General features: G+C 57.2%; 1 protein-coding gene across 4 annotated transcripts in view; it reads left to right on the top strand.

The window, feature by feature from the left end:
• The first annotated feature begins 7,165 nt into the window (after positions 1 to 7,165).
• IGSF5 (immunoglobulin superfamily member 5) overlaps positions 7,166 to 26,099 on the top strand; it is a 46,704-nt gene continuing 27,770 nt past the window's right edge. For 2 of the 4 annotated variants that reach the window (XM_051838013.2, XM_070073151.1), the window contains exons 1-4: positions 7,167 to 7,314; positions 10,522 to 10,599; positions 16,756 to 17,073; positions 22,696 to 22,995. In XM_051838013.2, coding sequence (XP_051693973.2) covers positions 10,542 to 10,599; positions 16,756 to 17,073; positions 22,696 to 22,995 — 676 coding nt within the window. In that variant the 5' untranslated portion in view covers positions 7,167 to 7,314; positions 10,522 to 10,541. Of the gene's footprint in view, positions 7,315 to 10,521; positions 10,600 to 16,755; positions 17,074 to 22,695; positions 22,996 to 26,099 lie in introns of all 4 variants that reach the window. The other 2 variants (XM_070073150.1, XM_070073152.1) reach the window with 2 other exon arrangements.

Here is a 26,099-nt window from a genome sequence, read left to right as displayed (position 1 = left end):
GCTTGCGAAGGGAATGTGCCAGGAGAGCAAGGCAGAGGAGAGAAACGCGACAGCCGGAGTCGGCAGCACACCTGCCTGCCCGGGGCTCGCCAGGCACGCAGAGGAGGCAGCACGGTCAGCCGCTCTTGGGCGTCACCGTCGCAGGGCTGCGGTGACCAAGCGCCACAGCCTGGGGGACTCAGTGCTGCAGAATCGGCTGTCTCACAGGTCTAGAGGCTGGAGTGGGGGTGCAGGTGTGAGCAGGGTTATGCCCCCCCTGAAACCTGTCGGGGGAAGATCCTTCCCACCCTCCTGCTCTGGGAGCCCCGATGTCTGTGTGTGGTGTGTGGGGCCTCCCTCAGTCCCTCCCTGGGTCCCCACAGGGCCTCTTCTGCGTCCCTCCACACCCTTCCCGCTGTGTGTCTCAGGCCCTGGATTGCAAGCAGAGGCAGGATGGATCCCAGGCGGTGTGCTATGGCTTGCAGGAATTCCCAGTGGTGGTTAACCCATTGTGCCACAGGGAGTTCCTCAGCTGGCAGCAGAAGAGGAAGGCAGAGGCGAGAAATGAGGCGGATTTGACGCCTGTGGGTGCCCTGGGATGGAGAGGTCGTGTGCCAAGCAGTGCGTGTGACCCTCACCTGACAGAGGTGATTGAAAGAATCCAGCTGAAAAACTGAGCGCACATGGAAGTGGGTTAACCCCAGAGCCTCCCGATAAGAACCCCGCCTGGCCGACACCTTGAATTTGGCCTTAGGAGATCACACGCCTATAACTCAGGCCAATCTGCCAGGAATTCTAGCCTTCAGATATGAGAGGATGTGTGGGTTTTGCTTTAAGCCTCTACCTTCGGAGAAGTTTGCTATTTAACAACAGAAAACCACTGTAGCCGCACCATGCCTCTTTCTAGCTATGGAATATAAAGACCGCCAGCTTCCATTTCTTGTCTCTCGGGGCGATGGCTCTGGAAACCCAGCAGCCACGCTGTGAGGAAGCCCAAGCAGTCCCAGGGTGAGGCCCGGGTGGAGAAGAAGGCCCCCAGTCCAGCCCCAACCTGGCTGCGTGGCCATGCCGGGACCAGCTTTCCAGCCTCGTGAGCGGGCCGTGTTGGGAGTGGGCCCTTGGCCCTGCTGATCTGAGCCAGGTGACGCTGTGAGGGCAGGACAGATGGTCTGCCGGACTGCAGGCAATGCTTGCTCTTATTTCAAGCCACAACGTTTAGGGGTGGTTTACATGAGAGTGGCTTGCTAACTGTGCCCCTGGAAGGTGGCTGATGTGAAAGACAGCTTACATAGAGCTCCTAGGAGCACCACATGGCACATTTCTGCCCAAGAGATGTGGCTTTGTGACATTAAGGATACATTGTTGGGGCCGGCGCTGTGGCTTAGCAGGTAAAGCCTCAGCCTGCAGGGCTGGCATCCCATATGGGCGCCGGTTCAAGTCCCGGCTGCTCCACTTCCCATCCAGCTCTCTGCTATGGCCTGGGAAAGCAGTGGAAGACGGCCCCAGTGCTTTGGCCCCTGCACTCACGTGGGAGAGCGGGAAGAAGCTCCTGGCTCCTGGCTTCGGATCAGCCCAGCTCCAGCTATTGTGGCCATTTGAGTAGTGGACCAGTGGATGGAAGACCTCTCTCTCTGTCTCTGCCTCTTCTCTCTCTGTGTAACTCTGATTTTCAAATAAATAAATACATCTTTTTTTAAAAAGGACACATTGTTCTGGCCCACTGTCCCTTAGGGCTTTATGACCTGAGGAGCTTAAAGGACAGAGTATTTTGCTAATGGTTGCTTATGGGGGGATTTAGCAACTTTGTGCCCAAGTATATGATGCTTACAAGAACGATACTATTCAGGGTTATTGGGGGCGTGGTGACAGGAGCTATTTCAGACTCTGCAGGTGGGATTGCGAATCTGCGCAGTTCTGGGACCCGAGTTAGCTCTGTCAGTCATTTCAAGGTGATTGCTGCCACGGCGTGGTTCCTGTTAAAGGAGCCTAAAGGAGCCAAATGCGAAGTAGAAGAAAAGCAACAGCGCCCTACGCAGCAATGCGTTCATCGCAGTCATGTGGAGCAACCAGAAATAATGCAACACTTAGCCCAGCGGGATCCTCATGGTCATTCTGATGTATTTATAGGGATATTATGTGATGTATCATCATGTAACCCATCAATATGAAGCCATTAAAGCAATGCTCATGAATGGATTCTCTCCATTGCTCTACTTTTCAAGTAGATAGAAAATAAATTAATCAACAAGGTGCATACGAACCTTGTTAACAGACGGTTGTTAACAGTGCTGATCTCTAGACCTGTGGTTTAAGAACAATCTGAAAATTTCCTCCTTGGTGTTTTCTCACCTTTTCCAGTTTTTCTATGATGAACATGTATCCCATCTGTATTAAGGAAACAATAGAAACTACTTACAGTGGCTTTAGATTCACTGCAAAATGAAGCAGAAGACACAGAGACTTCTCATGCACCCCTGTGCGTGTGCAGCTGCCCCCACCATCAGTTCTCCTGACTGCAGTAGTCTGTCTGTTGCAATGAACGAACTCATCTCTGTCGCTTGGCCCCCACTGTTTCAGGAGGGCTCCCTCTTGGCATTGTGTGTCCCATGGGTTTGGACAAGAGCGGGATGGGGTTTCTTTTATTTTTTTATTAAAGATTTATTTTATTTATTTGAAAGAGTTACAGAGAGAAGTAGAGACAGAGAGAGAGGCCCTCCATCTGCTGTTTCACTCCCCAGATGGCTGCACTGGCCAGAGCTGGGCTGATCCGAAGCCAGGAGCCAGGAGCTTCCTCCGGGTCTCCCACACAGGTGTAGGGGCCCAAGGACTTGGACTATCTTCTACTGCTTTCCCAGGCCATAGCAGAGAGCTGGATGGGAAGAGGAGCAGCCGGGACTAGAACCGGCGCCCATATGGGATGCTGGTGCTTCAGGTTAGGGCTTTAACCCGCTGTGCCACATTGCTGGCCCCAACACACAGAGTGTTTCACCACCCCTGGAGCCCGCTGCGTCCCGCCTGGCCGTCCCTCCCACCCCCTTCTCGTAACCACTGCTCCCTTTGCCTACTCCATGCGTTTTCCAGAAGCGACTCCGAGGAAGTCATGAGCTGGGTCCTCTCTGATCCACCCACGATGGTGCTCATCTCTGACCGGCACCAGCTGCAGGTGACCTGAGATCCAGCGGCAGGCGCACACCCAGGTAAGGGATGCCCTCTCCAGTGGATGGAAATAGCTCAGTCACAGAGGCTTTAATACATCCAATAAGTAACATGTGGTTACTAGGGCAGTCATCGAGGCACAGCAGGGTAGGCTGTCACTGGAGACCCCTAAATCCTAGTTATTTGAGAGGGAGAGACAGAGAGAGAGGTCTTCCATCCGCTGGTCCACTACTCAAATGGCCACAATAGCTGGAGCTGGGCTGATCCGAAGCCAGGAGCCAGGAGCTTCTTCCCGGTCTCCCACGTGGATGCAGGGGCCTAAGCACTGGGGCCATCTTCCACCGCTTTCCCAGGCCACAGCAGAGAGCTGGATCGGAAGTAGAGCAGCTGGGACTCGAACTGGTGCTCATATGGGATGCTGGCCCTGCAGGCAGAGGCTTAACTTACTACGCCACAGTGCTGGCCCCTAAGTATTTATTTGAGAGACAGAGGGACAGGTGGAGAGATCTCCTATCTGCTCTTTCATTTGCCAAGTGCTGGCAACAGCTGGGAGCTCCATCCGGTCTCCCTCGTGGGTGGTAGGAACTCAGTTCCTGGAGCCACCATAGGTGCTTTCCAGGGTCTGTACTGGCAGGAAGCTGGCACTGGGAGTGGACCAGGACTTGAATGCAGGAACTCCAACATGGGGTGCGGGCGTCCTAACCGCGATCTTAACCCCAGGTGGAACGGCCACCGTAATATCAAGCTCTTGGCCACGCCCTGTGCTCTGGCCTCTCTGTGGCCTCCACAAGGTGCCCTCTACCCCTCACCTCTGCATTCGTGACCCCAGTGCTTCTTCAGCCTGCTGGGGGGTCCTTGTGTAGGCACCTGTCAGCTGCCCAGGTATGCGTGGTCCCCACTGCCCGCGGCAGCTTCCTACCCACTGAATATTGGTAATTTCTTCAGAATTACCAAAAAGTGAAGGCAAAAGTCCCCCAGGATGGCAGGTTTGCAGCGCGAGTCCCTAAGGACTCTCGCGTGACGAGTCGTGGGGTGGCGTGTCCACACTCACCAGGGCTGGCCTCTCGGGCCCTGGTGAGCGCCAGCCGTCCCCGGCCCTGATGAGGGAGTCTGGTCTTACTATGCGCCCTCTGAGCGTGGGGGCTGCACAGGCATGGCTGTCCTGAGCTCATTGTCAGTGTCCTTGGACTTTTCTAGATGCTCTGACGACACTCTCCAGGACCAGTGCCGGGGCTCAGGTTGGGCCTGGAGGTCTGGTCGGGCAGCAACAGACATGACCCAGGGACCTGCAGACCAGTCCTCTGCAGAGATCCTACACGTGAGGCTGCGAGAATTAAAAAATCTCATCAGGTGCAAATGCACACTGGCCTTGCACGTTCACTCCTGGAGTGCATGGTCCTGGAGTTGTTAGGTTATTAAGCTAAGGCCTTCAGGGACGGAGTTCCTGAGTAGGGGCCTCAGCTCTGTGCATTGGTGAGATCAGCTGCCGATTACAGTGCCACACGGTGCGTGTCCTATCACAGGACCACTCTGCGTGTCTCGTCTGCAGATGACAGTGCCACTCTGCGTGTGTCTGTTTTGCTCACTTTTTTTCCTTTTTCTCTTTTTAAGATTAATTTAATCTATTTGAAAGGCAGAGTGACATAGAGAATGAAAGAGAGAGAGAGAGAGAGAGAGAGAGAGAGAATGAGAGAGAGAGTATCTTCCATCAGCTCTTCCACTCCCCAAATAGCCACAACAGGTGAGGCTGGCTGGGCTGGGCCGAAGCCAGGAGCCAGGAACTCCATCCGGGTCTCCCGTGTGGGTGGCAGGCCCCAGGGACTTGGATCATCCTTTGCTGCCTTCCCAGGCACACTAGCAGGCAGCTGGAGCAGAGGCGGAGCACCAGGACTGGGGCCGCGCTCTGCCAGGGGATGCCACTGTTCCGAGAGGCGGCTTCGCCTGCTGCAGCACGGCGCTGGCCTGCTCCCTGCTTCTCTCACCAGCTCTCAGCACAGGGTTCAGAGGCAGAAGCACACGCTCTCTCTCCCTCTTAGGGTTCGCCACCACTGGGACCTGTGAATTAACTCCCAAAAGAGAGATGTGGCAGGAGGAGAGGCCGAGGCCTTTTACTGGATGTCTGTATTCTAAGTTTAATGTGTACAGAGAGCAAAGGCCACAGAGTGCTCAGCTGGGAGCCCTCAGCCATCGTTTTCCCGAAGGGCGGTGAGTTGGGACAGGCGACTGGACCCAGGAAAGCTCCAGGCTTCTCTGGGTGCCAACAACGGGGAAGCAAATTTGCAGGTGCAGGTGGCGGAAGATGGGGTGGCTTAGCGAGGCTTGCTGTGCGCACATCATCTTGGCATCGTCTCCATCGGTAACAGGTCGCGCTCTTCCTCGTGGGAGAGGCGTGGGCTCAGCTTCCCAAGGGAAGTTAACGTGTGGAATCTGAGGAGGGGCCTTTGCTCATTTGCCTGGCCCTAGAAATAATGTTCAGGCCAAGGCGGCCTGTTTTGGAGTGGCCTCGTAGGATCCCTTCAGCCTGCAGGTCACAACAGCTCTGTCCACGCAGAAGGCTCCGGGGCCGGGGGCTGGTTCTGCGGAGGCCCTTGTCTCAGTGTGCTTGTCCACACCGCGCAGGGAGGGCCTGGTGAGGTCACGCTCTGACTCTCAGTGGGCGTGCTGTCGGCACCAGCAGGGTGTGCTGTGGTTGCTGTCGCGTGGTTCATCAGTGCTGCACATCTGACACAGCCCGTGCACCCTGCCAGCAAGGTGCACACCCGTCATACCTTGCGAGGTCTCCGGGAGGCTGAGGCTGCTCCCCAAGGCCCTGTGCTGACTCCCGCCACCGTCTGCCGCCCAGTGCGCGCGCTCTCTGTGACAGGCACTTTGTGGGTTCCCTGCTGCACCCTGTGCCCAGAAGACCGTCTGGGAAACACCAAGAGCATCTTAAGAAATTGCTGCATGACATCCCTGGGTTAGACCACGACCTTGGCCATGCATTCAGTGTGTTTGAGAAGAACGAGCACGCTTCTTCAGGGCGACAAGTGTGTTTGCAGGAGGCTGCGTTTGCCTGATCAAGGATGAGTGGTCTCTGCTCTCCAGGGTCCCCAGCCTCGCCTGCACAGGGGTGGGGTGTGTGAGAGGCAGGGGTGCGGGCAGTTCTATTTCCGTTCTCCTGCGTGGGAGCAGATCTGCCCTGCAGGGGCTCTGCTGCTGCTGGCCGCAGAACTGACCTGCACCTGTCACATCTCCAACGCCTGCAGGTTGATCTGGAAGCCAAAGCGGCCTCTTTGGGGTGTCAGCTTGGACCCCCTCTGCTGGAAGGGGCAGCATTTGCTCCTCCTCATGTGTTTGCTTTGCTTCAGGGTCTTACTTTAAAGGAGTGTTCTGTCTTCTGTTGGTGTCCAGAAGGTGTGGATGCCCCTGATGCTGAGCCCCTGGTGGGGACAAGAACCTAGTGGGGGAGGCTGGGCAGACGTTCAGAAGGAGTTGTAGCAAACGCAGACGGTTGAGCGAGGGGCTGGTCAGCAGGGTCTGGAGGGATGGTTTTTCCAGAAGCTGCCATGGTGCTCTGAAGAGCCACGCGCTCTTGTCTCCGAGCAGCTGGGGCGGTTGTGGGGGACGGAGGCCCCGCTCCCGCGGGGTTCTCAAAGGCTCCACAAGACCCCGCCGTGTGCTCCAGAAGCCTGGCCCAGTCCTGGGATTTCTCTTTCTCTGAAGGACCTGTTCCTGTGGACATGCAGTGCCTGGGTGGGGGAGGCGCCGGCTGACGGCTGACCACCCCTGGGGCTCACCACCCCTGGGGCTCGGCGGGGGACCAGGGGGAGCCGGGCGGGCGGGCCACTCAGGCAGCAGGTGGAAGAGAACAGGAGGCCTGGGCAGGTGAGAAAGGCTCTAGGAAGAGCAGGGAGTGGAGCCCTGGGGCCGGTGCACTCCCAGCCTTGGGCCTGGACTTCCTGAGCTGTTTGGGGCTGGCTAATGATTAATGAGGGCATGTGCCCCTTGGGGCACTCCCGCCTCCCTGGAGCTGGAGGCCTGGCAGAGGCTGCCTCTGCTGTGACGTGAGGCGACACAGCCGGGTTGTGCTGCTGGAACTTCCTGTTACCTGCGAGGCTGGTTCTCAGAGTTCCTGCCCGCCTCTGCGTGGACGGAAGACAGCAGCCAGGAAGGTGCGGAGAACCCTGGCTGAAGGCTGAGGTCAGACGCAGGTGCGGTCGCCGGGAAGGGTGTGGGGCTGGCGGCCTTCTCCCCACCGGGGGCCCTCTGGGCTCAGCGGGTGGCTGCTGGGTTTCCCAGGCCGGGAAAGGCGTGGGGCTGGTGGCCTTCTCCCCACCGGAGGCCCCTCTGGGCTAAAAATTGAGAGTGGGTGCCTCTGAGCGTTCAGAAATTCCAGGTGATTCGTAGTCAGCCAGTGTCCCTGTCGCAGTGAGCTGTTCTGAGATGTGTTGAAAGCTGAGATGGCTGGAATTTGGGAGGGGGGCGGGGCGGGGGACGCAGGCATCCCAAGCTGGAAAATCACAGTGAGGCTGAGCTGTCCATCACAGCGACCAGTAAACACAGCTTCCCTCTGGGCACGGCCTGGGTGGGGGAGGGTGGACCTGCCCTGGAGCTGCGGTGCTGGTGCTGAGGGGATGGGTCCTGATTGGGCGCGGCCTGGAGCTGGATTCTCGGGAGGGTGGAGAAATGTAGGTGTGGAGGACCCGGGGAGCACCTCACAGTCCATGATTTTTTTAATTAAAAAAAAGATTTATGAATTATTTATTTGAAAGGCAGAGTTAGAGAGAAAGAGAGAGAGAGAGAGAGAGAGAGAGAGAGAGAGAGAAAGAGATTTTCCTTCCACTGGTTTACTCCCCAAATGGCCGCAACAGCCAGGGCTGGGTCAGGCTGAAGCCAGGAGCCCAGAGCTTCTTCCAGGTCTCCCGAGGAGTGCAGGGGCCTGAGCCCTTGGGCCGTCTTCCTCTGCTTTCCCAGACGCGTTAGCAGGGAAGCAGGATCCGAAGTGGAGCAGCCAGGACTGGAACCAGTGGCACAGGTGGTAGCTTAACCCACTTTGCCATGGTGTTTTTTTTAACAGCCAATTCATACTGCCCAGAGAAGCCACTGTCCTTTTTCTGCTTGGGTCTGGGTTTTCTGTTGCTACCCCAGATAGGGGGTGGGCGGGCCACGACCCAGAACTAAGGGGTTAGAGAAGTGCGTGGAACCCGGCTCTCCTCCTCGCCCCATCTGACCGATCTGCCCAGAGCTTTAGCCTCTGCAGGCCATGAGGGACTTGGCGGGGTTCATGATACAATTGAGTGAGACTTGAGATTGGACGTGGACGTCACCATTCTCAGCTAAAAGCAGGCATTTCAAGTCTTCCGTGGTGGAATGAATGAGAGGTTAGGCCTCAGGGCTGATGTTACCGGCCACACCTGGCCCGTGTGAGCAGCCTGTCTGGTCTCAGCCACACTCGGACCCCGCTGTGTGGCAGCCTGCCAGCTGCACAGACCCCTCAGATGCGTCCCCTTCTGGCCCACCATCTGTCGCCGCCCCCTGCCGGGGCCTACACTCTTCCTGTGCTGCTGGAATATAACTGCCGACGTGGGCCAGGATGCTGGCAGAGCCCCGCGCTCCAGGGAAGACCCCTGCTCTGGGTCTGCGGCCTGGGTCCTCTTGCTGTGGCTCCAGCGTCCCTGCGTCCACTCTTCGCGGGGCTTGGGTGAAGTGTGCCTGTTGGCTTTGACAGCCAGGGGGTGCCAGCCCTCCTTCGTCCTCTGCTAGCCCCTGGGAGGCTGGCAGGCGCTTGGTGGAGCAGCTCACATGTGGAGCTGGGTGAACTGAGCCTCCCTGGGAGCCGGTAAATGACCCACGGGCGGCTTTGCATCTCTGGGTCTTGGACCCATCCCGGAGGCTGTCGTGGCTTTTCCGTGTTTCTCAGCATCCGTGCCACCTGCGTTGCAGGCCTCGGCTTATGGATTTGCTGGGTTGTCTTCCATCATTGCGAGGGGCGGGCTACCCCCGGGAGGAGTCCCCCAGCGCAGGCACAGTAGTCACGGTGTAGAGCAGGGTTTTTTTTGCCTTCCCACGACCTCAGAGAAGCAAAGGCAGGGCCGCCTGCGTGTCTTCCCACGCTCCCTGAGCTGAGTCGTGACGTGGGGCGTGGGTCAGAGCCCTGACTTTCCCAAGGCCTCCGTGTTTATCAGCAGCTCAGCCGAGGCTCTTGCAGCCTGCTGCCTCTGGGGGGCGCTGTGGGGGCTCCTTCTGGGACCCAGGCCCCGGAGGCTGCATCAGTGCATCTGGGGGGAGGGCAGCTCACTCTTCGGAGGCATGGGGTGGGTTTGCCCAGCAGGATGGGATTCCAGGTGAGGCGAGAGCTGGCCAGGTTGCTTTGCTCCACCTGAGTGTGGGGAGCAGGACCGTGTGGATGGGGGCCCCTTCCGGAAGTGCGGGGGCGCTGTTGCGGCAGACGGGGCTGATGTGTAGGTGATGTAGCTCGTAGCTCCCGGGGCTCCAGGGGACCCACTGGGGAGCTCCCTGGACCTGCCTGTCCCAGGGCAGCAGGAGAAAGCAAACATGTCCGGGGGTGGGGGAGTGAATGAGAGGCTCCTGGGAACAGGGAGGTTGGGAGGAGAGGCCCTGGGGGCGTGCAGGACTGAGTCTTCAACCGTCCAGGCCTCACCCTCTACTCCATGCTCCCCTAACTCGGCCCTCACCCACTTCCGCTCACCCCCTCCCTGCCGCGGAGCCCTCTGGGCACTAGCCGGCCTGGCCCCGTCCCCGGGGGTGCACCTGCCACTTCCTCTGCCAGGAAGCTCTTCCCGCCATGTGCACGTGACCTGTGTCTGCCCACCCTGCTGGCAGTGATGCCAGCATCTCCCCCCGGCTGCTGCATTTCTCTCCACACCGCTTGCCACCTTCTGCACTGCCGGCCACACCAGCCCTTCGTCCCCCGTGCTGCCTGCTGTCCCTCTTGCACATGGAGGCATCCCATCACCTGTGCATGGGTTACAGGAAGGTCAATTCATTCAGCGATTCTCCACCTTGAGCGGGCGTGGGGTCTGGTCTGAACACTCCCCTCCCTCCCATCCTGAGGCTGTGCCCCTGCAGGGCTGCGCGGGCCGAGGGGTGCCTCCTACCCTGCTCCCAGGTGAGGCTGTGCCCCTGCGGGGCTGGTGTGGGCCGAGAGATGCCTCCTACCCCGCTCCCAGGTGAGGCTGTGCCCCTGCGGGGCTGGTGTGGGCCGAGAGATGCCTCCTACCCCGCTCCCAGGTGAGGCTGTGCCCCTGCGGGGCTGCGCGGGCCGAGGGGTGCCTCCTACCTCCCTCCCAGGTGAGGGCACAGGGCCAGCCCCCCAGGCGCCTGCAGCTGTCGGGCAGGTCACGGAGAGGCAGGTGCTGCGTGTGACACATTTCTCTCTCTTCCCAGGCTGGGAGGGACATGCGGAGATGGAGGGCGGCTGGAGGGGCGCCCGAGCCGCCCTGGTCATCCTGGCTGCACTAGCAGGTACGGTCGCTGGGGTCCGGGGCTCTTCACGCGTGCACTGCAGTGTAGGCGCAACGTTCACGCAGCAGAGGCCACAGGCACACGGCTGCCGAGGGTCCGCCTCGAGTGCTCCCCTCTGGGTCCCCTCCTCCTGCTGGCCTCCAGCCCTGCTGCACCGGCTGCTGCCCCGGAAGGGTCCTGCAGGGCCTCTGGCCCCACCTCTGTCTCCATTGGGGCTGTCACTCCCCGGGGCGGGGGGCACCTCGACGGCTTTCCCATTGCACCTGTTGCCATGTCCCCTGCTCTTGTTTCACTTCCTGAATTTCAGTTTGGCCTTCAAGAAAGGGCCAGCTCAGGCACCACCTCCTCCATGAAGCCCTCCTGACTTGCATTTTCAGGGTGGGAATCCCAGTTTCCATTTATTGACTGGGCGAGGGGCCCACGGAAGTGGCACTCCACGGTCCTTCATCCCGCCGCTCCCCAGGGCACCTGCTGCGTGGACTCCTGGAGTCTGGGACCTGGGCTTTGCAGGAGACGGAGGCTGGGGACTGTGAGGTCCTTGGATGAGCCAGGGTTGGCACAGCAGCCTTGGCTTCACCGGGTCCTTTTCTTGCTCCATTGGTGTCACCTTGTTTTCCCGTCTCGGTAATAAATCCCTCGTCGCTCACTGCAGTGATCCGAATGACGGCGCCGGGGAACGGTGTGTATGCAGAGATGCGTTGTGTCCCGTAGGTGCAGCCCTAGGTCGGTAGATGGAGCATGTTCCTGTGGTCAATGCTGAGACCCAGAGCATCCCACCATCAGCTCCCCTCCCCCTGCAAAGTGACCGCCTGCCGCCTTCCGCCTGCACGGCATGTTCTGTCTCTACACACATGGGTTCTGTCTGCACAGTGTAGACAATGCGTTTTCAAAGTCAGATCACGGTGGCCCTGACAGACAGGAAATGAAATAAAATGGAACAAAATAGGAAATACCAGAGTGTGGCATGAGCAAGGACTGCCTGTGACACTTTCTAAAGATTTATTTATATATTTGAAATGTAGAGGGTCAGAGAGAGATGGAGAGGGAGAAAGATGGAGAGAGAGAGAGATGGAGAGAGAGAGAGAGAATGAGACATCTGCTGGTTCACTCCCCCAGTGGCTACAATAGGTGGGGCTGGGCCAGGCTGAAGCCAGGAGCCTGGAACTCAGTCTGGGTCTCCTTCGCGGGTGCAGGGACCCAAGCACTTGAGCCATCTTCCGCTGCTTTCCAAGGCACGTTAGCAAGGAGCTGGATCAAAAGCTGAGCGGTTGGGGCCGGCGCCGCGGCTCACTAGGCTAATCCTCCGCCTTGCGGCGCCGGCACACCGGGTTCTAGTCCCGGTAGGGGCGCCGGATTCTGTCCCGGTTGCCCCTCTTCCAGGCCAGCTCTCTGCTGTGGCCAGGGAGTGCAGTGGAGGATGGCCCAGGTGCTTGGGCCCTGCACCCCATGGGAGACCAGGAAAAGCACCTGGCTCCTGGCTCCTGCCATCGGATCAGCGCGGTACGCCAGCCAGAGCGCGCCGGCCGCGGCGGCCATTGGAGGGTGAACCAATGGCAAAGGAAGACCTTTCTCTCTGTCTCTCTCTCTCACTGTCCACTCTGCCTGTCAAAAAAAAAAAAAAAAAAAAAAAAAAAAAGCTGAGCGGTCGGGACTCGAACAGTGCACCCATGGGTGCCAGATCACCGTGATGTGTGACCCGTGCCCCATGATGGCCGTTCCTGCATTGGTTGGGACATTTTGATTTTGGGTGTTTTCCCTACTAAGTGTGAGCTCCAGGCCTGAGTGTTGGTGTGTTTGGGAGCAAAGGTGTTCAGAAGCCCAGCGTGGTGGCCCTGGGGGCCAGGCGCTCAGCAGGAGCTCACAGGACATGTGCCCGTGCAGGCGAGGGGGTGGAGCTTGGGGGCGGAGTTTTAGGGGTAGGGCACCGTGCTCCCTGGCCTCAGCCACAGTGACTCAAGCTCTTTCCAAGGCTGGGCAGGCAGCTCAGGACCTCCGGGTCTGGTTCTCTGGGCTGTTGTTCCCTGGGGAAGCCCAGACTTCAGCACTGCTTTGAGAGGGGGCGGGCCTGGTTTGGAGCCTGCACGTGGCTGTTCCGGGAGGGCAGCGTCTTAGGGATTAGCTCCACAGCTCCCAGGAAGGGGGAAGTCCAGCCCCGCATCTGTACTGAGTAGGAGTTTGTAAATTCACAGTGAACGTTGAACCATTTGCAGAGACTTAGCCACAGAGTCCTGGTCATTTGTCCTCTGGGCTCTGAGCCACCAAGGGCAACCTCTGTGAGCGCCCCCAGGCTGGTCCTGGCCCCACCTCCCCACCCCTTGCTCATAGCCTCATGGCTCACATGGAGCTGGACCACCTCAGGAAGTGTTCCCGATGCGCCTGTTCTGAGCCCCTCGGGCTCCAGCCCAGGAACGCAAGGCTCAGCAAAACAGCATCTCCCCTCTAACCAAGAGCACAGGCCCTGGGGGTGCTTTGTGTCACCCCAGGGTGACAGCTGTTCAAAGGCGCACGGCTACTCTGTGAGCTTGCGCCACTGCGGCTGGCCACTGGCCATGAAGAGGCCCCAGGTGCAGGAGCAGCCAGGGAGTGAGATCTGGGGGCAGAGCTGGGGCGAACTGGAGCTGGAGAGGAACTGCTGTGTGGTGAAGTCAGTTCTTAAGATAGGCTAACGTTCAGGGTCGTCTGACCTTTAACCCAAATGATGGAGCGCTTTCAAAGATTTATTTTGTTTGAAAGGCAGAGTTGCAGAGAGGGAGAGAGAGAGAGAGAGAGAGAGAGAGAGAGAGAGAGAGATCTTCCATCTGCTGGTTCACTCTCCAGATGGCCAAAGCCAGGAGCCTGGAACCCCATCCTGGAACTCTGACGTGGGTGCAGGCCCAAGCACTTGGACCATCTTCCATCTTACGGTGCCATCCCAGGCCATTAGCAGGGAGCAGGACTGAAAGTGGAGCACCTGGAGCTGACACCATCAGGCATATGGGATGCTGGCATGGCAGGTGGCCGATTAACCCCCTACGCCCCAGGGCCAGCAGCTGTAGAATTCTGTTGAAGAGTCTGGGGCGTGGAAGTGGGGGTGGGGAGGAGTAACTGACTGGACGTGTTTTGAGAGGGTTTGTCTGCTTGTATCGTGGACAGCTGTTTGGGATGAGGGTGTGGGCACAGCAGGGACTCCCTCACCCCCCGGAATCCCTCCCCTGCTCCCTGGCGTGTCAGTTTCCATGGATGGACCCCGGCGTGGGACGTGGCTTCACCCCCACTTTCTCCTGGAGTTGCATCGCCCATGCGGTTCTCTGCCTGTGGCTTCCACTTGACTTCTCTTCCTCCATGTCTGTAGCCTTTGCTTCCCGTTCGTTACATGCTAGACAAGGAGAAAGAAGGCAAGGGAGGGTCCTACAGACCTGGCAAGGAGGCCAGAGGTGGGACAGCAGGGGGGTGGTCAGTGTGGACCCTCATGATGCCCTGACTCCAGGGGGACCAGGGCTGCTCTTGCAGGGAGCGGAGAAGTCGCCACTGCGGGAGAAAGATGCTTGGATTTGGGATTCCGGGCCCCGCGGCGGCCGGCAGGTGCACTGCTCTGGCTCTCCCCAGCTTTGCCGCTGTGAGGATGGGAGCTGTGTAGCAGGAAGGGATGAGTCACGGGGGCAGCCACACATTTCAGAGGCTGGCTTGCCGATGTGGAATTGGAAGTCGGAGAGCGTTGGTGTGAATGAGAATGCGCCAGGTGGCGCGGCTCCGCAGGGACAGCGGTGTCGGGGACAGCCGTGGCTGGTGGCAGCGTGGAGGTTCGTGGAGGTTCGTGGGCCAGGGGCGGACACTGATGTTTTCCCGTGTCCTGCCCTCGATTTACCTCTCTGCTCTACAGGTTCAGAGGGAGAGGGCAGAGGGGACGGGGAAGCTTTGGAATGAGGCAGTGACTGTGCGAGTAAAGGTCTTGTTTACCCGCTTCTCCTGTTTGCTCTGTGTGGGGCAGGGTTGCACACAGCAGTGCTGATAAGACGCAGCTTGGAGGACTGAGACCCAGAGATGCGGGGCGTCGCTAGGGGGCTGTGTCCTCCGGTCCTGTTGCCAGGGGGGCGTTATTCAGCCCACCTTTCCATTTAAAGGACGCATCGGACTCCGGAGTCCCTGGGGCCCAGCCAGCGCCCTCCCTGCCTCCTGGCCCCTGGCCAGCTGCACAGAGCTGCATTCATGACGCCGTAGTCACCTGTGCTGGCTGTGGGGTCCCAGGGACACAGCCTCACGCCCTCACACAGGGCGGGCAAGGAGTGGGGAGGCTGGCTCCTCAGTGCGCAGGCTGGGGTCCCCCCATGCTGGGCCCTCAGTCTGCCTGATGGTTGGTGGCCTCGGGCAGGGCCAGGGAGGAGCCTTGTCCTCCGGCTTGGCCCTCGTTCGTTGGGGTGCAGATCCGGCCATTTCTTGCTTTGCTTCATTTCCCTAAACTCAGCTCAGGGCTCCCTGCACCGCCAGGTTGGCCCAGCAGCTGGGGCTTCCCTGTGGAGTCGTCTCTGATGGCTCTTCCTTGAGCTTTATTATTTGAAGATTTACTTACTTATTTTGAAAGGCAGACTGACAGAGGGAGAGAGAAGTACATACACAGATCTTTCATCCACTGGTTTCTCCCCCAATGGCCTCAATGGCCACGACTGGGTCAGGCTGAGGCCAGGAGCCCGGAGCTCCATCCGGGTCTCCCACGTGGGGGCAGGGGCCTGAGCTCTTGGTCCATCTTCCGCTGCTTCCCCAGGTGCATGAGCAGGGAGCTGGTTCGGATGTGGAGCGGCTGGACCTGGAACTGGCGCTCTGATCTGTGGTCCAGCCCCTTATTATTGGTATTTAGCAGAGACTAATGGGATCCTGGGTCCGCGGGGCCCCAGCGTGAGTTGTTTCTCAGCCACACCCTGCCTCCTTTCCCACCGCGCGCAGGCAGGATGCGAGGAAGGACGGGGGCTGTTACTCGGGCACTGCGTTGCCATCCTGGATTCCGGCCTCGCGGCTCGGCCTCCTTCCAGCCAGGGCCCCTCCTCCGCCCTGGCCTCGGCCAGCCCGGCTTCTGGCTGAGCCCTGCTCTGTGTGGTGCTGCGCTCCCCCATCCGCTGCGTCCCTGCCGTGTGCTCTGCCCCCAGGCGATGTGCTGGTGTGTGTGTGTGTGTGTGTGTGTGCAAACATGTGCTGGCGTATGTGTGTATGTGTGCATGTTTGTGTGTGGTGTGCATTTGTATGTATATGCTATTCTGTGTGCATCTATATATGTATATATGTGCTGGTGTGTAAATATGTGTGTCCATTTGTGTGTATGTGTGTAGCACACATGTGCTATCGTGCATGACTGTATGTGTGCATGTCTGTGTATGAGCTGGTGTGTGTGTGTGTGTGTGTGTCTAGCTGTCAGGCTAGATTCTTTAGAACCTGTTTTTCCACCTGACATTACAGGTCTCGAGGGAAGAGGGGGGCTGTAGGTATTTGGGGAACCCCAATGCATATGGGAGGCCCTGGTGATCACCACTATCACCCACGGCAGAGGGAGACAGCCAGGCCCTGCCGTCCTGTGGATGTGGGGTGCGCGGCAGAGAGGAGCCGAGGTGAGTGGCCCGCGGGGGGCCTCAGCTATGAGCACCGCGTGACGCTGCGGGCTGAGTCCCCCACAGCGGGGGTGCTGCCGCCTCTCACTGGGCTCCTGCTGTCGCCAGCAGCCCTGGCCGCGGTGGCTTGTACACGCAGCACTCCAGCCCTGCCGCTCTCTGCATCACCTCCTGTGCTCCTGCGCCTCCCAGCTCCTTCTGTCTTTCTCCCACAGAGACCCCCGTGGTTGGATTTAGGGCTCGTCCTCAATCCCAGCTGATTTCTTCCCCATCTGCCAGGACCCCACTTTCAAAGCCCACACTCCGAGAACCCAGTGGACATGAATTCTGGGCAGGAGGGTTCAGCCCAGAACAACCGTGGTGTGTGGAGAGGGGGGCACGACAGTGGCCCTGTGTCCCCCTGGAAGCTCCCGATCTACTGGGAGAGCCCTGGTGTGAGGGCCCCTGGGCCCTGGCGTCTGAGCCTCTGGAGGGCACCCAAGTGTCCCAGCTGCTCAGTGCGGGAAGCTTAAGCTCTGAAACGCTTTGGCTGGTTTATGTGGATTAATCCACTTACCACCTCGGAATACTCGTTGCCTTCTAGCTTCTGGATCCAGCTATCAAATCATAGACGGTCCCAAGAACCTCACGGTCCTGGCGGGCTCAGAGGCCCGCTTCAACTGCACCGTCTCCCAGGGCTGGAGGCTCATCATGTGGGCTCTCAACGGCACGGTGGTCCTGAGCCTCACGCCCAGCGAGCCCATCATCACCAACGAGCGCTTCACCTCCGCCAGTTACCAAGTGGACGGCAACTTCGTCTCCGAGATGGTCATCCACGACGTGCAGCTCAACGACTCCGGACGCATCCGGTGCAGCCTGCAGAACAGCGACCTGGACGCCACTGCCTTCCTCCAAGTGCAAGGTCAGTAGCCAGGGGCGCGGGAAGTGCAGCACGCTGAGCCCGGGGTTAGACGACAGAGGTGGCCCAGCTCGGCGGGACTCGTGCCCACCCTCATGGTGAACTGATGGATGCCTGGTTGTTTATTTGCCGGCCGGCCCCCTCCCTCTTCCCCACACCCCTGCCTCCCTTGTTCCTGTAGGTGCTGGTCTTTAGTAGCCAACAGGCTCATTCCGAGCTGGCGCCTGCCGTCCGGCTCTGTATTTTTCTCTTGCTTTGTCACGTCGCTCTTCCTCCCCTACTTTCTTCCTTCTTTTTCCCAGGTGAAGACTGGATGGTTCTCTCTGCCCTACCCAACAGCCTCCATGGAAATCTCTCCTGGACTCTCCTGGGGCCGGTTGCGGTCGCTTTGGAAATAGTTGACAAGCGTTGCTCTTTCTCTCATTTTTCATCCACGTGACTATCTGTCTTTGCCAGTGCTGTTGATCGACTTCAAAGCTGCCTTAACACCTTCTTCTTCTGGCTGAAGCATCCCAATCTGTTTCTCTGCCCTGCCCCCGCCACCTGGTTGACATAGTCAGAGTGTGTGTTCACCAAATATGCCAAGCCTTTGAGAGAACAGGAAAGGGTAAATACAGCCTGCAGGAGTGGATAACTTCTTTTCATTTTAAAGGGATCTCTGAGGTGCTGAAGATCGTGTGACCTAGTGAAAGGTGCTTTACGGGAATTTAGAATATTCTTTTTTTTAAAGGATTTTATTTATTTATTTATTTATTTGAGAGGCAGAGAGAGGGAGAGACAGAGAGGAAAAGTCTTCCATCTGATGGTTCACTCCCCAAATGGCTGCAACTGCTAGAGCTGAGTAGATCCAAAACCAGGAGCCAGGAGCTTCTCCCATGTGGGTGCAGGGGCCCAAGGGCTTGGGCCATCTTCCACTGCCTTCCCAGGCCACAGCAGAGAGCTGGATCGGAAGAGGAGCAGCCGGGACTAGAACTGGTGCCCATATGGGATGCCGGTGCTGCAGGCAGAGGATTAATCTACTGCACCATGGTGCTGGCCCCTGGAATATTCTTATCAAAATGTAGCCACTTTGCATTCTGTAGAAGCGTGTTTATATGCTATTTATAGGTGCATTGGAACTAGTACAGTTCTTGATTTCTGTGGCAGGCATTTCATGCAAGGGATACCACGTCTTTGAAATTATTTCGTGTGACCATCTCTCTACTTGTCTAAGAGAAATTCTTCAAGATTCTACCCACTTTTATGCTGCTATCAATCAAATTTGATAACATTTGGTGGAAAGATGTATCTACCTACTTCCATTTTCATTTTTAAAATGGCTCTTTTTAGCACAGAAATGTAGCTAAATCGGCATATCCTTATTTGTTGTCTTTAATTTCATGCGGTTTAATTAAGGGCACAATGTTTTGTAAGCAAGTGGTTTTACGGGACCACCAGGGGCTGTTGGCCTGCTCTGCATGACAAGGTTCTCACGATGATGATCTGTGGAGCAGGGGAAAGAACGCGGGGGTGAGAATCAAAGATGAGGGTTCTCATTTTCATCCCTTATTACTGAGGGGCCCTGGGGGCTTCCTGCCCCTCCCCCGCCCCAGGTTTGCCATGAGGATTGGGTGGACGATGACAGCCTGAAGACTCCAAAGCCACGTCTGATCCAGCTTCCTGAGCATTAAGTGGGCGATCCAGAGTGGTCCAGCGGTCACCAGTGCAGGCTCAGGAGCCTGGCTGCCGGGTTCAAGTTCCAGCTGGGTTACTTCCAAACTGTGTGACCCTGGCCACTAGATCTTATGCCCCAAGCTCCTGCCACACCCGGCTGGGGTGGCATCAGATGAGCAGGCCTGTGGAAAGCCATCAGTGCAGTACCTGGGTCACAGCAGTCACCGTACAGTTCTTTGCTGTCCCCCGTTATGCTCCCAGGAAAGCATGTCATTGTGTTAGGCGCTTGAAGGCAACTTGAAGATGAACAGAACAAGACACACTTCCTGTCCTCAAGGGCCTTCCAAGTTGCCCCAGTAACGGGGACACAACACACAAGCTGTAGAGTGCAGTGGAAGGCAGGCGAGCCCAGCCTGAAACCGGGAAGGGAGGCGACAGAATCAGTAAAATCTTCCTGGAGAAGGTGACATTCGAGTTAGCCCCGGGGGCCTGGAGCTGGTAGCTAAAGGGGGAGCAGGGGAGGAGGAGAGCAGAGCCGGGCTGGGACGCACGGGCCAGAGGCGTGGCTTACTAGTGCCACGTGCACAGCACGTCTCGTTCGAAAAGCCTTGTGCTTTTCCGACATCTTGTCCTCATGCTATCTCTCTAAAGTTTCCCTTGCATTTTTGTATACTGGTAATTACTGCGGTTTCTGATTTTGAGCACAGATGGAGGAACGAGCGTCTCGGGAAGTTAGACTGCTCCAAGGTCATGTGGAAGAAACCCACGGAGCCGAGAAGGAACCTGACCGTTTTAGCCTGGTGCCGTGGATCTCAACGGCACTTTGTTCTCAGAGGAACAAGGAAATGTTCTCTGGGCAGCAAGGTCTCCCTCCAGGGAACAGGGATCTCAAAAAAGCAGGAGACAGCCACGAATTCCCCGATGACGGCTTCTTCCTCCTTATGTATCGAGAAGGAAAATAAAGAGAGCTGGCCAAACTGCAGCCTGAGTCACGCAGTCTGTAAATGCTCCAGTCACGCCTCCGTGTACAGGGGTGGGCACGCTCCTGGCTGAGCTCTGGGAAAGCTAGTGGGGAAAAGTTGAGTCCCAGTTGTGCAGGGAAAATGAAGCTGTTTCAGATTGCTGTGTTGGTCCACTTATCTCAAAAGAGATTCTCTATTTGTTTATTTATTTGGAAGGCAGAGTGACAGAGATTGGGAGAGAGTGAGTGCAGAGACTTATCTTCCATGCTCTGGTTCACTCCCCAAATGTCCACAGCAGCCAGGTCTGGGCCAGGCCAAAGCCAGGAGCCAGGAGCTCCACCCGGATCTCACATGAGTGGCAGGGGCCCAGATACTTGGGCCATCTTCCGCTGCCTTCCCAGGAGCACTAGCAGGGAGCTGGTTTGGAAGCAGGGTAGCCGAGACTGGACCTGGCACCCCAACGTGGGATGCTGGCATTGCATGCGGTGACTTAACCGACTTTGCCACAACACTGGCACATGTGTTGGTCTGTGTAGTGCCCAGTCCACCAGATAGTCACACATCAAACTCCAGACCTCTTGTGTATTGAGGGCCACAGGAGTGGAGTTGAAGGTCTTCCATCACCGAGGCAGTACCATTCCTCCTAGGCTCTGTCCCCACCAAACAAATCAAAGCGACAGACACGAAACCCTCTACAGCTAAGTGCCCAATCCTTTGCTGGCAGACTGCTGTGGTTCCAGTGGCTCCCGAGTCAGCGAAGTTGCCTAATTATTCCAAGAGAATATTCGGGAAAGGAGTAATCGAGAAACACAGCATTTCAGAGTGTAAAGGCATTTCAGTGCCGTCTGCAGGCTGCTGGGTGTACCCTGAAACCCTCTCCAGGTTAAGCCTTGAGGTCACCGCTGTTGTCGTAGTACCGGGGCCATGGTTGCTTTGTTTGCTCTCATTATTGTGTGTGCATGGGGAGGCGGCCCCTGGACATTGGGAGGCCTGCCTCGCTCTGTGGACCCAGTATGATATAAAACCATGCAAGGGTAAAACCTGTTCCAAGAGCAAACAGGGCTGTGTATTTTAATATAACAGGGAGCATTGCTTATTGTATTTACATAACCCTTGGCGTAACTGTCCCTTAAGGAACTGTGACTCACTGAGTTTTAATGTAGTATCAAAGAATATCCAGGAATGGCCGGCGCCGCGGCTCACTAGGCTAATCCTCCGCCTAGCGGCGCCGGCACACCGGGTTCTAGTCCAGGTTGGGGCGCTGGATTCTGTCCCGGTTGCCCCTCTTCCAGGCCAGCCCTCTGCTGTGGCCAGGGAGTGCAGTGGAGGATGGCCCAGGTGCTTGGGCCCTGCACCCCATGGGAGACCAGGAGAAGCACCTGGCTCCTGGCTCCTGCCATCGGATCAGCGCGGTGGGCCGGCCGCGGCGGCCATTGGAGGGTGAACCAACGGCAAAGGAAGACCTTTCTCTCTGTCTCTCTCTCTCACTGTCCACTCTGCCTGTCAAAAAAAAAAAAAAAAAAAAAGAATATCCAGGAATTTCTGGCAGGCTACTAAATACTCCCCACTAGTCAGTCCCACTGCATTGCCGTGGGAAGTCATATTTTTTTTCACATCCTCCATGCAACAGAGTAATTTATTTATTTGAAAGACAGAGTTACAGAGAGAGGTAGAAGCAGAGAGAGAAAGTCTTCCATCCACTGCTTCACTCTGCAAATGGCCACAACAGCAAAGCTGCACTGATCCGAAGCCAGGAGCCAGGAGCTTCCTCCAGGTCTCCCACACGGGTACAGGGACCCAAGGACTTGGGCCATCTTCCACTGCTTTCCCAGGCCATAGCAGAGAGCTGGGTTGGAAGAGGAGCAGCTGGGTCTTGAACTGGTGCCCATATGGGATGCTGGCGCTTCAGGCTGGGGCTTTAACCTGCTGTGCCACAGCGCCAGCCCCTACAGGCACTTTTAAATATTTTAAAAATACACATTTAGCTGTCATGTCCACTGTGGCAGAAACTGCTAGATACGACCCACATACGTGACGGATCTTAGGAGTCTTCTGTGGCTTCACGGGGTATAGGAGGGGCTGAAACCACGGCATCTTAGAGCCGTGGTGACGTCAGATCACTTCCCTCACAGGTGGGGACTGGCAGCCCCACGCTTTGGTGGCTTGTCCGAGGTGAGGACAAGGCCGGGGCGGAGCCAAATTGAGAACCGATGCTTTGATTCTTCACCCAGTGCTCTTTCCACTGTGTTGGGCAGAGGGGATTTGCAGCCTGTTTTATTCCAATGTATGCATATTTCATGAAGGCTGTGTCTTTACCGGGCCGAGCCTCAGGTCATTCTAGTGATGGTAGCAAAAGCAGACGTCATTTTCATATGAATTATACAGTGCGATGCTGAGTAAGGAGGTCGGTTCTTCATAAAATTCACAAGTGCTCTATCTGAGTAAGCTCTTGGCATACTTGATTCGAACTAGGTAATTCTGCAGTCGCATGAGACTTGATTTTTGTTTAATTCATAACTAGAAGCACATGTGGAGGCAATATCAAAGGAAGTTGGACCTAAATAATAAAAACAGTGAATGAGGTCGAAGTGCAGGAGAGGCTGCCTCCAGGAGCACCCCGACGTCAGTGTCCCCACGCCAACGTCCCCCTTTCTGCTTTCGCTCCCGGGCAGCCGCCCTTCAGCCATGGTGCAGCCCCTACGGCACACGCGCGCCTCCTCTCCTGTGGGATTCCTTTCCCCGATTCCCAGTTTCTATTTATTTCTTTTCTCTGAGATTTCACATTTTCTTGTGGGCAACCCCACCTCCTCCAACAAACCTGGCAGATGCAATAAAAAGACACAAGCAAAACCTGAGGTCCGGCTTCCTGGTGCAGACAGAACCTCTCGGGGCTCGGGAGGACAGCTCTTATGAGATGCAGTCTCGAACCAAGATTTTTACACAAGGCCAGGAAAAACGAGTGCAGCGAGGCCCTGTCATCTTTTCGGAATGTTTCTCTTTTTTTCCTCAGTCATGGGAGACTTGCACATTCCCGGAGACAGTCTGAGAGTCGTAGAGGATGAGCCTTGCAATGTCACTTGTCGCGCTTCCGGCTGGACCCCGCTCCCAGATATTTCCTGGGAGGTCGGAGTCCCTGTGAGCCATTCCAGCTATTTTTCCACCCCGGAGCCGGGCGACCTACAAAGTGCAGTGAGCATCCTCACGCTCACGCCGCAGGGCAACGGGACGCTGACCTGCGTGGCCACCATGAGGAGTGTGCGGGCTGACAAGACTGTGAGTGCGAACCTTACTGTGGTTCCGCCTCCCCTGGGTAAGTGAGGACTTCCTGCTGGTGTTTCTGGGTCTTGCTGCCTTGGTAGCACCGCATATGGTGGCCTTGATTCGGGGAAGGGGTGGTGAGGAAGGCAGATGACAGGTGCTGCCGGCTTCGTGATCCTATGATCTCTCCTGCCTTTCAAATTCTGTCTTTAAGTTTTTCTTCTTTCTAATTACACATGAAAACCACTTAGAAATCTTGCCAGTGAGTCACAGCCAACAGACATGCGGGTGAGACAAATGCTTCATGCATTTCTCTACATTTCACCCGCCGCTGTTCCGGGGTGGTCCCACCCTTAGGCCAGTGGGAAGTGAGTCCTGACACTACAGAAGGCTCTGGGTCCTCTCAGGTTTCCCCAAGCCGTAGTGGAATTCCTGATGCTCCCTCTCCGGCCCAGCACATCCGCAGTGAACTGCAAAGCCTCCCTGTGTGTCTGCCTTGCCCCAGGAGTGTCTCAGATTCCAGGTGCTTTGCCTGTCTGTACCCAGTGATGAGCCCCAGTCTGGACAGGAATCTCACTTATGTTCCAGACACCACCTACACAGCCCGAGGGGAATTTGGTACAGTGCCTCCACTGCACCTGTGTTTTGACTGTGACCTGTCCCCTGAGGTCAGGCGTGGAGTTGTCTACTTACAGTGTCATGGCCAGTGCTCAGACACGTTTGGATTTTGGAGTTTTTTGAGTTTGGGGTTTCTGGTTGAGAGGCAGCTGACCTGCACCAAGACATAACGTGACTAGGGGACATGTGTTGCTTCAGACTCCCTGGAAGAATGGACTGTTGGGGTACGTGGCATACCAGGAACCAGAGCCACGCACCTGGAGGGACCCTAGAGCCCCACAGAGTCGGTGTGGGTGAGTGGACAGGGAGGACAGTGGAGACCTAGGACAGTGTCTCATGTCACAGAGGAAGAGCAGCCCAGGGACCTACTGCCCTTTCATCCAGGGGCCACGGCTGCACGAGTCAGAGCCGGGCGTAGAGGCGAGAGAGCTTTTTTCTTGGTCCAAGAGAAACAAAGCTGCAGCCAAAGCCCAAATAACAACAATAACAATAAAAAGAAGCGCCATAGAGCACCCACCAGGGAAGGCCCTCTGCAAAGTTTCACCAAATTCCCCTACACAGCAAACCCAGGCAAGGTGACAGGGGCAGGGCTGTCTGGATCCTGCCGGTAGGTGGCGGGACGGCCCTGGCCACCTATGCCCACCTGTTCCCTACCAGCTGCCCCCAGCCCTGTGTGTGCAGCCAGCGGCGGGGTGTGTGGGTCTCCTAGGGCTGCTGGAAGGCCGGAATCATTGTCTCAGGTTCTGAGACTGGAATCTGCAGCCAGCCTTCAGCTGGGGTGGCTGCTTGGCAGGGCCGTGACAGAGAGAGAGAGAGAGAGAGAGGGAGGGAGGGGGGGGAGAGAGCTGGGGGAGAGAGAGAGAGGGAGGGAGAGAGAGAGAGAGGGAGGGAAAGAGAGAGGGAGAGATGGGGAAGGGGGGAGAGAGAGAGGGAGGGAGAGGGGGGAAAGAGAGAGAGGGAGGGAGAGAGAGGGGGAAGAGGGGAGAGGGGGGAGGGAGGAAGAGAGAGAGGGAGGGAGAGAGAGGGGGAAGAGAGAGAGGGAGGGAAGGGAAGGGGGGAGGGAGAGAGGGAGGAAGAGAGAGAGGGAGGGAGGGGGAGAGAGGGAGGAAGAGAGAGAGGGAGGGAGGGGGAGAGAGGGAGGAAGAGAGAGAGGGAGGGAGGGGGGAGAGGGAGGAAGAGAGAGGGAGGGAGAGAGAGGGGGGAGAGAGGGAGGAAGGGGGGAGAGAGGGAGAGAAAGAGAGGAAGGGAGAGGGGGGAGAGAGAGGGAGAGAGGGCCCACCGCCTTTCCCCTGGTTTCTGGCGGCTGCTGGCTGGCTTTGGCCTTGCTTGGCTTGGGGAAGCATCATGTGATCTTGGCTTTCGCCCTCACCGTGGTGTCTCCCTGCACCTGTCCCTGTCCGGATCTCCTTCCTTCTGTCAGCCACATCAGGCCTGAAGGATGCACACCCCTCCGGCATCTGAACATGCTATATAAGCTATCTGCCAAAAGTTTGTGGAAATGTGTATTATGAAATAAATCGCATAGATTTCTGAATTTTTGGCACCAAAAGAAACTTATCGTTTAGTTTCATTTTCCATGGACTTGCTGAAGAAAGCGATTCCATTTCCCAATGAGGCAATGTTCTGAGGTTTTAGACACTTTGGGGTGACGTGGTGGGGTCTCTGCGAGCTACAAAAAGCCGTTCAGGGCTGGTTCTGCGCTCTGCACTGCACGGAACGGGCTGTGGTGGCACACAAGCTCCCCTCCATGTAGTGTCCCCAGAGCCCGGGCAGTGTGTGAGCGATGCATACGCCAGAGAAAGCTGGGCTGGGGGCATCTGTGGGGACCCTTGTACACGGAGCAGCTCTGACCCGCGCCAGCTCTCTGTGGCCGAGAGGAATGTGGACCCAGCACTGCCGGGTCTTCCAGCTCCTCAACAGCAGGTCCAACCTGGAATTTGACAGGAATTTCCCCGACATTTATTTACTTATTTTTAATTTTAAAATTTCTGTTTATTTTTAAACATTTTTATTTTGAAATTCAGAATCAACACACACACACACACACACACACACGCACCACGCAGAGGGAGGGAGGGAGAGAGGGAGGAAGAGAGGGAGAGAGAGAGAGGAAGAGAGAGACTTCCACCTGCTGGTTCAGGTGGCTGCAGCAGGCAGGGCTGGCCCAGCGGGAAGCCAGGAGCCTGGGCCTCCATCCTGGTCTCCCAGGTGGGTGTGAGGGCGCCAAGGCCTTGGGGTTTCAGCTCCTGCTTCCCGTGGGCATTGGCAGGGAGCTGGATCGGAGGCACAGGGCCGCCGGGACAGCATCCGGGGCACTCGGATGGGGGACGTGGATCCCCCAGCAGCTGCTTTACCCGCTGCACCACAGTGCCTGCCCACCACCCCGCCCTGATTTGTCAACACTGCCAGCGAATCAAAATGTCTTCTAACTCCCTAAGCCAGACAGATAAACACCCGGTGACACAGAGGGGCCCACTTACCAACCCCTGCTGTGCTGAGGAGGCAGTGAGTGGCCCTGCAGTCACTTCCGTCTCCCAG

This window comes from Oryctolagus cuniculus, chromosome 4 (genome assembly GCF_964237555.1).
Source record: "Oryctolagus cuniculus chromosome 4, mOryCun1.1, whole genome shotgun sequence".
NCBI classification, from domain to species: Eukaryota; Metazoa; Chordata; class Mammalia; order Lagomorpha; family Leporidae; genus Oryctolagus; species Oryctolagus cuniculus.
The sequence above is the reverse complement of the archived record's forward strand: the minus strand, read 5'-3'. Positions and strand labels throughout refer to the sequence as shown.